The sequence below is a fragment of the Populus trichocarpa genome, chromosome 15 (genome assembly GCF_000002775.5).
Source record: "Populus trichocarpa isolate Nisqually-1 chromosome 15, P.trichocarpa_v4.1, whole genome shotgun sequence".
Taxonomy (NCBI): domain Eukaryota; kingdom Viridiplantae; phylum Streptophyta; class Magnoliopsida; order Malpighiales; family Salicaceae; genus Populus; species Populus trichocarpa.
The window spans coordinates 14,443,161-14,453,780 of record NC_037299.2 but is presented as its reverse complement, the minus strand read 5'-3'; the positions used below and the strand labels follow the sequence as shown (position 1 = coordinate 14,453,780).

Sequence of the window (10,620 nt, the reverse complement as noted above, 5' to 3'; positions counted from 1 at the left end):
TCATTTCAATTATTTGAAAGCAATTTAAAGAAAACTTATTTAACTTGGGATAATAATATCAAGAGATTTCAAATTTTATGATATGGGTAAGTAGTGCTCTCTAGCTAGTTACTCAATGTGTTTTTTTTTAATTAATATAAGTGTCTGGGTCAGCTTGCGTGTACCTCGACTAATTCCACGAACCCTGAAGTTAACGACCATGTAAACTTCTAGTGGCTATCATATTAGCAACTACAGGGGGAGCAAACCTCTTAATCTCAAACTCTTATCACTAGACCACCTACTAGATTGTTGTTTTTTTTTTTATTATTATTAGCACAAATATTAATTTAATATTTTTTTTCTAGAAAAAAAATATTTTAAAAAGTAGATTGCAAAAACAATTGCACCCTTAAACACATCTAAAACAACATTTTTTTTATTTATCTTTAAATTATCTTATATATAACAACATATAAGACGATCTCAATGTAATGAAATTGATTTAAGAGTAAGGTTATTAAGGTTGGGCTAATGTCATCAAGGTAACTCAAGATTAAACTTAATCTTGTGTGTATATTAAAAAAAAAAACAAAGGAAAATTGATCCAAGAATATCTTGAATGATTAACGTTCAACGTATTTGCCTTGGTTTACCATTCAATCTTCAATGGTCATTGGAAATCCCCGTTGCCAACCTGTCATGGTTAAGAAATACATTAAAAGACATGATGAAAATATTCTTCCCCGCGGACAATGATTTGTCTTTTTTATTAGTCCCTCTTTTGTTTTTTTGTGTTTTTATAGACCCAAATTAATGAACAATTAAAACATATTTATTAAAAAAAAACAAGAGTCAAAGATGGAGAACTAAAATGAAAAAAACAATAAAAAAATATGATTTTTCTAAACTTGAGGCTAAACATACATTTTGATCTCTAACTTTTTAAATTATAAACTTGTTGTTCCTAACAATTTATAAAATTCAATTTTGATTTCAAACTTTAATTTTGTTATTTTTTTTATTCTTGGTTTGAGAGAGGAGAGAGAAAATGATCAGATTACGGTAATAAAAAAAAATCCCAATTAAAACCGATTCCGTCCATAAAAACTAGTGGTTTTAGTGTTAATGAGTTTTTTTTTATGAGAAAAGTTTATACAAGGTGATCCCTCTCCCCTCTTAAACTTATCTAAAATGATAAATTTGAATTTAAAAAGAATTTTTGTTTTTGATTGATTGTGAGTTTTGGAGCTAATGTTTTTGGTTGCTAGAAGCTTAGTGATCATATTTGTGTGTGTTTTGAGATGGCAATTTATATTTTGATGATAATTTAGTTTAGTGATCATATTCTAAAAATAATAAAATAATAAAATTATGGTGGTATCAAGTCATGTCGGATATGGCGTCATCATTGGAGGTGGGATCAGTTCCTCTACTTTCTACTCTAAATAGTTGGATTTGATGTCAGTGGGTTATCATTAGCTCTATCTGATCACCATACACGTGGCCCCCCATCTCATCACCATACCAATATATTCAACGAGCCTTTGGATCTGGAGACTTCTTCTTGGTCTTTTGACCCGATGAATTGATGAAACAAGCCATGTTCCAAGCTGGATGAACAGCTATGCCTCGTTTGGCTCCATCATTGACATTTGAAGCAAGTCAAGCCCACTAATAACGAAGACAGTCTTGGCATCACTACTACTAGTCATTTATTTATTCTGCTTTAGAACAATTTATTAGCAGTCGAGTATCATTCTTTCATAATGATGTCATTGCATTCAATAATTGAAGCATCATTCTTTGAGCACCACTTGGTAAAACTATTTGCAGATTCTGATTATTTTTTATTAAAAAAAAAAACTCAAGACTAATGTTGTAGAATTGCCACCACTTTGTTGTTGATATTGAAGGGAAACGAAATGCCAAATAGCTTTGCCTCTCATGAGCCCTGTAGCAGCATTTGCTGACATGCAAAAGTCCCCATCATAGAATACCGTCCAAACAAGCCCTGTCAAATGACACAAACATTATCCAAGGAAAAAAGGTGTGGCGCGCGAATAGGCTTATCAACATGGAGCATAGAACAAAATCAGCTGAGACAGAGGACTAGAGCTTGGAATCACCATGGCAGCCCTAAGCTGCCATTTTCATTTCACAGTTCATAAAGTTTCTAAGAATGTGATAACCAGGCCGTTTATCTCCTGCTCAATGCAACCTTCTCAGAGTAATATTAAGGTAACAATTTAATCACCCTCCTTTTGAACTTCAAGTGGAAAAACAAGTACAATACTTTCTCTCTGTCTCTCTGGTGGGTAATTCTAGGTAGTTATCAATGGAGCAGCAAAGGAAATAGGAAGGGCAGCAGTAATTGCAGTAACTAAGGCAAGAGGAATGGAGGTGGCAGGTGCTGTAGATTCCCATTTTGTTGGAGAAGATATTGGAAAGGTTTCCAACTCTTTTTCTCCTTTTGAATCATGATTGTATGTCCCTTGCTCTATAATTTACCCTATGTTCAACCATTAATCCTTTCTTTTCTTGGCCAAAGTAGCTTTGTGACATGGAAGAGCCTCTTGAAATACCAATAATAAATGATCTTACTATGGTATTAGGTTCCATATCTCAGGTAATTCTATGATTAAACTAATTAATTAGCCTCCTCTTCCAACCAAAAAGTTCATCGATTGAGCAATTTCTGATATTTTGGCATGCAGTCAAAAGAAACAGGAGTAGTAGTGGATTTTACTGATCCTTCCACAGTTTATGACAATGTGAAGCAGGTTCATTTGCTTTCCATCTTGAAATTTATTTTTACATTTTCATCATCAATTACTACTAATCATAGGCTTTTTTTCCATTTTGGTGATTCTCATTAGGCAACAGCATTTGGCATGAGAAGTGTGGTGTATGTTCCTCGGATTAAACTCGACTCGGTTGGAGCATTATCTGCATTCTGTGACAAAGCCAGCATGGTGAGCACAGGGTGAGCTAGATACATATAATTACAGTTCAGATTTGGTGATTCCTAGGACTTACAGAAGCTTCGGCAATCCATCTTAGAGCAGCATGTTTTCTGAAATTTTTTGTTGAGATTATTTCATACAGCGAAAATGACTGCAGGGTTGTCTGATTGCACCAACTCTGTCCATTGGTTCTATACTCCTTCAGCAAGCTGCCATTACAGCTTCCTTTCATTACAACAACGCAGAAATTGTTGAATCAAAAGCAAATCCAATAGTAAGTGATAGGAAAAATTTTAAGAAGAGTAATTCAATCAAGCAATGTTTTTTTAATGTCTTTGATTCACAGGATTTTCCGTCAATGGATGCTATTCAGATTTCAAAGAACCTCTCTAACCTGGGTCAGATTTACAACAGAGAAGATATATCTACTGATGTTGTGGTAAGGTTTTCTTTCTTGCTTAATAACCATGATGGAGATCAATCAAGAAGGTTTAAAAACTTTAAACCTTTAGAGTTTGAAGAATTGATGAGATGACACATTGTATAATTTTCATTCTGCAAGGCAAGAGGCCAAGTTATAGGAGAGGATGGTGTTAGGGTACATAGCATGGTCCTACCAGGGCTTCCCTCTAGTACAACTGTTTACTTCTCTGGCCCAGGAGAGGTATGTTTTCTGCTTCACTATTCCCATTTTCTGTAACCTGTAAAGGACCAATCCAACCATTGTTGCTGATGGCCTCAGGTTTACTCTATCAAACATGATATCACTGATGTGCAATCCCTCATGCCTGGCCTGCTCTTGGCTATCAGAAAGGTCATCCGACTTAAGGTAAACCGATTCCAAAAGTATTCACCCCTTTCTTTCGAGAAATTATGAAACATACTTGATCCGCATAGACTACAACAATTTGGCTGAATGGCTCTGCAAACGCCATTGTTATAACTTAGTTTTTTTGCTTCAGTCCTTTTCAAAGTTCAGCCATTAATACATGTCTTTGTTATCGTGGCAGAATCTAGTGTATGGGTTGGAGAAATTTTTGTGAGCAGCCAAACATCCTTCTCAGGCTTCTGCATGAAACCTAATATTTTTACAGTTTAGGAAGAAAAAAAAAAACCGTGTCATCCTGTGGACAAATGTTACAGAAAGGGACGGAGAAGAAGATTTTGTTACTTGTTACTTTGTGATGAGCATATCCAATTATTTTCGTTCACTTTGAAATTTATGTGATTCAGTAGACTAATTTCATGAGATTTCATGGTTTTGAGCTTCTGATTTTTGAGATATAACATGAGGGAGGCTTGTCTAAGGTTCCATATAACTAGTTTAATCAAAGGTAGGGATGCCTAGAAAATTTGATGGGTTTCATGCTTGAGCTCTATTTGGTTGCTGAGTAATTCCAGAACAAACTGAACAGTTTAAGCTTCAATTAGATTAACAAAAATAAGATTTGCCCTGAAACGAACAACGGCTTTTACAGCATTTCATGTGATCATATCCAGTTGGGGTCGGTTGAATTTGACTTTAAACTGCAACTTCACACTGTAATTAGAGGATTCATGAAAATTTTACTTCTACGAAGCTAATTTATGTTCTTGCAAGAACCAAAATTTCATGTTAATAATCTAATTCACTAGGGGTGATTGGCCACCTCAGAATTACGAAGATGTAATCGCCAGGAAAGTTCAAGGGAAATTCGCTCACTGTTTTTAACCTCAACGGAAAATCCTCCTCCCCGTTGGTCCATTCTGGAGATGCTGCAAACTATACTGCTGGGATTGATCCTGAACTTGCAGCCTGGTGCTTTCCTGGAACTGTAGCCTCTTACATAACCGGAGTAGTGGTCATGTGCGATTGTCCATACCACAATTGCCTTCGTGGAAGGGTCAGTGGGAGTTATAATGCCCGTGTCCATTGACGTATCTGTACCCTTTCCCTGTTCTCTTTCTCTAATCAGCCCCGAGGACTGCTCTCAGCTACTGTACCACATGAGATCCACACGGTACCTTGAAATGTTAAAGTACTAAACTGGTTTGCATCAGGAACTCTATGGATATCTCTGAATAAAGCTAGCATATTTATTGTGATAAATTAATCTGTTTGGATACAAGTTTCCTAAGCTATGAAATGTGTTGCATGGTGATGGTATTCTCACTCATTTTCTTGTTTAAAGGAATTATTCATGAGAAATTTTAGCTATCATGTTCTGCAGAAGAAAAGGGAAAACATAATTCCTTTATAACAGATCATATATGGGATATTGAGATTGGCGCAACTGGCTAAGTGACCTTCATCCATAAGTTTGAGCTTAAAAGAACCTCACTTCCCTTGATTTGCAGAGGAAATCCAGCAAACATGCTGTTAACGTCTATCACTGTAGTTCAGGCAATGCTTCAAATTTCCGGTTTTAGCAAGGCAACCATCACTCTGTCAATAACTATGCTAGGGCCATTTTTGATGCATGGACAAAATATTCAAATCACATTCCAGCATCAACAAATCGGCAACAGAATGCCTTGCAGAAAAAAGGCGAGCAACAGACCAAACTGCATTTTACGACACCATTGTTAATCAGCAGCATAAAGAAAGAACAGTGGAATCCAGATCTCTTAGATAAATGATCTTGGCATTACAAGAGGTACACCAAGGCTGGCTCATTTTGCATGTTGAGTTGCCTCCACAATACAAAAATTGGGTTCGTCTGAGAAGGATAACAAATTACAACAAGATATGCCAAAATTTAAAATATAATCCCAAGATGAACCCAAGAATAACCGAAAATTACAAGGAGAAGTTGGGATTCCATTTTAACACATGGAAAAATATAAGAAAGCATAACTGGAGGAACCTAAAGTGAAAAGTTTACAGAGCTTGCTTGATATAAAAACGATCATACAGCTTCAAGCAAAACATACATCTGAACGAAAAATGTATTTCACACCCTTAGTAACGTTCCGAGCTTCATGCAGCATACACTTGTCCCCATGAATATGTAGGAGAGCCATCCCTTCAACAGGAGCGACCTACAGAGTTCAGATGGGTATCACAAGATGCACAATGGATTAGATAGAACTTAAACTCATCCATAAGGGTAAGAAAAACAAAAAAGATTGTTGAACAAGGAGGAAATACAAATGAAAGGAAGGAAAAAAATAAAAAACAGATTTTGAAATGTAAAATAGAAGGGATTTACATCTGCCACGACACTATTCCTTGGTCCATAGAAGACAGTCTCTCCTCCAACTAGAGGCTCTGAGGAAGAATCCTTCTGGCTGTTCAGATCAGTTTTAGTTTTGGCTTTAGTTGCACCACTTAAATATATTAAAAGAGTATAATGAGTGCGCTTCCCATCACCCAGATTAACACTTTCATCAATATGTCGTCCAAAGCGCTGACCAGCCTTGTACCTGAAAAGGTAGAAAACCCGTTGAATTCCAATTAAGCATGAAATCCTAAACTATACAGGAGGCACAAAGACTTGGTCTTTACTTCTTATAATAAAGCAAATGACAGTACAGTAAAAGCATGCAGGTGATACAGATGTTTCTATGCTAAAACTCAACTGAACAGCAACTCAACTCCACTAATCTTTAATTCTAAACTAGCCGGATCTTTCCTAAGCCAGCCAGATCTTCCTAAGATAATTAAGTTATTACAGTTTTATGGATTGCTTGCAACTCATTGACAAGTCTCACACCTAGAGTAATACTTCCATATACAAACTCATAGCTCGTAGATGTTTTATAAAATAGCTAGTTATGCACAATTACTTAAATTCACTAAAAGAACTGGATTTTTTTATGGTGCTTTACTATTCAAATGAACAGTAAAGGGCCTTAATATTTTTTCTTAATCGTTTGATAATAAATCCATGCCTTAGGTTTGTCGATTGGCAAGCGTGGAGGCCAGAGGTCTCAGGTTTGAGAGTTGATACGCAATTATTTTCACAAGTGTGACAGATGATCTGTCATCTGTCAAATTTTTTTTTTTCAAAAAAATTTGGGGCTTAATAAAAAAATAATAAAAGGCCAGGCACAAGGGCTTGGCCTCAGGCCCGCACGTGGCTGACCTTCTAAGGGTGGCTAGGCGCTAGGCCTGGCCCTGCTATTTCTTCTTTTTTTTCCTTTCTTTTTTTCATTTTTTTCCTGTTTTTTTCTTTGGTTTTTTTTACATAATTTACAATGTTCACTTACTCTACAGTTTTGACATGGTTTTTAAATACTACTAGAAATTTTCATATTAATTTTAATAATTTTTTTTCAATTATTATGTATCTGATCTAATAATAATAATAATCTGTATAAAAATTGAGAAAAAATGTAGGGCAATAAAATTCAACAAACCTGTAGAATCTGATATTTGGATTCAAGCCGACAGCAACCTTCCCCCGAATTTTAATGTCAGAAAACAATTTGCTTAGTCCTGACTCCCATACCGCATTTGCAAGAACAGGATCACTGACAGAAAGTCTATCATTGTCTCTATAAGCTTCACCATGTGTTGGACCCAGACTCCCTTGGTGAGCAAAACCAATAGATTCTGCAGCTTTAACAAATGCCTTTGATTCAGCAGAAGAGAAGAAATCTTGCACCTGAACATATCACACGAATTAAAACTATTTCAATCATAAAATTGAAAAAGAAAAGCAGTAAAAGAAAAAACTGCTTCTACAAGCATTTGCATATGGTCAGCCTAGCTGAAATGGGAGTCAGTCTTTCTTGTTTTGTTGTTATATAGTACTACCCTTCATGTCTAACTAAAGATGAAGAAAAAAGAGTATTACAACATAAGTCAAGGTCACACGTCCCACTGTCAGAAATTCGAAAATTTCCTCACTTCAGACGGCTGAACATAGAGTTGTTATTTTTAGGACACACTGCATGTCTTTAGTCCGGCCATTTTCTTCAGCCAGAGACTGCATTTGCTTATGGTTTTTTCCTCTTTTTAAGAACATTTCATTACATAACACATTCGCATGACAGACTCTTACCTCATAATCTCAATTCACATCAAACTTGATCATCTAGATACCCCATATAAATTACTTTTGATTGCACTGCAACCGAATGGGAAACCTTCCCTCTCTAGGAAACTATGGATACATTATAAAATTCTTTGACCTCAGCTTATGAAACTAACATCATATCTAAGCTCTAAAACATTCCATAAAAACAGGTCCAGACTACTATTATTATTAACCACATAATCATTCAACAATCTTAAATCCCACACAACTCATCTCACAAAATGAAGAAAAGTTCTCAATTCTCAAACCAGATTCCTGTTTAAACAATTCAACACTGTCAAAACTCAAAGATTTAAACTTTATCTAAGCCCCCTCATACCCAATCTATTTCAATTTCACCCCTTTATACTCAATTCCCTACCACAACTACAAGAACCCATGTCAAAAAAATACTCAAGGAACATAACTTTGAACAAGAACTCATTCAAACACTTCAAAAACCAAAGCGGGCATGATTGTAAATTTGCAATTGCTAAATCTTGACCGTAAATATGAGAAATTTGTCCAGATGAAAAGGCCAAGACTTACAGTAAATAGATCGGTGTCTTTGAGACGAGTAATTTGGAGATTCTTTTTGGGTTTAATGAGAGGCCACTTTTCTGCTGCTTTTCTATCTCCCATCTTTCTCCTCTTCGCAATTCTGCCTGCTTTTTCTGCTTCAGCCATTGATGGCCAGCTCTTAACTCGTGATACTTTGGGCTAATTATATAGTTTTCAGGCTAAAATTAATAAAAATGGGCCTCTATTAGGTCAGCTCACGTTGAACATACAATCAACAAGCCCACAATAATTCTATTTCTTTTTCTTTTTTTGACAACTTCTCAGAAAAATTCAATTTCTTTTAGTCCCTGGCTAGCATATTGCACTCCACTGCGGGGAAGATAAAAACATTAAATGTCAAAAAGATTACGCAGTGGAAGATTTTTTTGAAATTGTTATTAATTCTACGCAACAAGTCAAACATCTTAAAACTCGAGTGAATTTTAAATTAAATCATATATGAATTATCTAGATATCACTCAATCAACTCATTTAGTTAATAATACAATCCTAAACTATTAGTAAAAACATTATTTATTTTTAAAAAAAAATTTCAAAATAATATTTTTTTTTCAAATATAAAAACAGCAATATATTGAATCAATTAAGACATTGCAACTTCACTCACTAAATTCCTGACTTAGGTCATAGACTCTACTAGGTTCAATAATTTTTTCAAATTATTTTTCACTTCGTTATATGATAAAAAAAAATAGATGCTTGTAAAATCATATATGAATCAAATATCATGATGTTTATTTTAGACCACGATAACCTCATAACAAGCAAAATAAAACAAATCATGAAGAACATTAAAAACTAACCAAATATTAAAGGATGAAATTGAATAAAAAATTAATAAAAACCCAACATGCCTGAACAATATTGAAGGATGAAATTGCAAAAAAAAAATATCAAAGGAAAAAAAATCTTAGCCCAATATACCTCGACCTTTCAAAGAGCTCGAGTGCAATGGCCTTGGACATGCCCATGCGTATAGGTTCTAATTTTTTCTTTTTAAGGGGTGGACAACATGCCTTTAAAAAAAAGCAAGCGACAAAAAAAAGGCACAATATGTGTTGCCTGTTGTTACAAGAATCTGACCGCCACCATGGTTGCTGGGAAATCAAAGATGAGATTTTTTGGATTCAAAAATAATTTTTCAATCCATTTTCACCCAAAAAAACAACTAATAAACACCACGAAAAACTCCCTAACCACCTACCACCCTTGAAAAGCCCCCCAAATTCAACTAAAAATGAAAGTGAATTGAATAAAAAAAAATCAAAATGGAACCTTGTCTCCTTCTTCATACATTTTATAGGAAACCTTTATCATTGTTAAAGTTTTATCATCGAATGAAATTTATTGCACCAAGATTAATGAGTTTCATTTTTAAAAAAATAGCCAAACTAACCAATTTTTCTATCTTTGTTGTTTTTAGATGATTTTCTCTATCCTTTCTATGTGAAAAGTTGAAAAATAAACAAAATAACTTTTGGACCATGATAAAAATTGTTTAGAGTTTAAGATCAGACATAATTTTTTTTTGTGTTTTACATTTTAGTCCTCATTCTTTTAACTTGGTAGTTTTGTCATAATTTTAAAACTATTTTCATCTAATTAGTCTATAAAGAAATTAAACTAAAAGAAAAAAAAGTTTGAAAATGCTAAAGAAAAAAGAAAATAAAAATCAGAAGTTTCATTGTTAAGATAAATAGTAAAAACTCCATCAGAAAATCTCAAATGTGTATAGAAAGAAATGAGTTTTCCAAAAATCTAAATCATTGATCTTAATTATGTTTATTGAAACCGTCTTTGTCAACAATTGATAGGTGAGAAATAGCATCATATCGATCCCTGTTCATCTTGGGTCATCCTAACATCATAGTCTGGTTTACGTTGTCAATTAACTAATTCCTGATCAATATCAATAGGATATGACATGTAATCATTCTAAAAATTTTCAAATGACCCTCTACTATACGAATTTGATTAAATTAACATTATAAGTATAATTTGGGTTTAATTAAAAAAATATAGATAAAATAAAGGACTTAAATATTATTATGTTACATTAACTAGTGAAATGAAACATAAATAAAAAACTT

General features: G+C 34.2%; 2 protein-coding genes across 4 annotated transcripts; one reads left to right on the top strand and one right to left on the bottom strand.

Annotated features, from left to right (window-relative positions):
* The first annotated feature begins 1,939 nt into the window (after window positions 1-1,939).
* Window positions 1,940-5,034, top strand: LOC7454466 (dihydrodipicolinate reductase-like protein CRR1, chloroplastic). 3 transcript variants are annotated; one of them, XM_024585986.2, is made up of 10 exons: window positions 1,966-2,220; window positions 2,308-2,430; window positions 2,534-2,608; window positions 2,697-2,762; window positions 2,859-2,954; window positions 3,103-3,219; window positions 3,292-3,384; window positions 3,508-3,609; window positions 3,688-3,774; window positions 4,581-5,034. In XM_024585986.2, the coding sequence occupies exons 1-10, from the start codon at window positions 2,110-2,112 to the stop codon at window positions 4,584-4,586; spliced, it is 876 nt and encodes a 291-aa protein (XP_024441754.1). In that variant the 5' UTR covers window positions 1,966-2,109; the 3' UTR covers window positions 4,587-5,034. The 3 variants fall into 3 exon arrangements, with proteins under 3 accessions (XP_052303560.1, XP_024441754.1, XP_002322434.1); XM_002322398.4 differs by lacking the exon at window positions 4,581-5,034 and adding an exon at window positions 3,956-4,194 and having other exon boundaries at window positions 1,986-2,220; XM_052447600.1 differs by lacking the exon at window positions 4,581-5,034 and adding an exon at window positions 3,956-4,194 and having other exon boundaries at window positions 1,940-2,220; window positions 3,103-3,384.
* A 489-nt stretch (window positions 5,035-5,523) lies between these two features.
* LOC7454465 (uncharacterized) lies at window positions 5,524-8,665 on the bottom strand. The gene is made up of 4 exons (XM_002321837.4): window positions 8,498-8,665; window positions 7,287-7,534; window positions 6,137-6,350; window positions 5,524-5,966 (listed from the first exon to the last, which is right to left on the bottom strand). Exons 1-4 carry the CDS (start codon window positions 8,633-8,635, stop codon window positions 5,844-5,846), a joined length of 723 nt encoding a protein of 240 aa, XP_002321873.1. The 5' UTR covers window positions 8,636-8,665; the 3' UTR covers window positions 5,524-5,843.
* Between the last annotated feature and the right edge of the window lie 1,955 nt (window positions 8,666-10,620).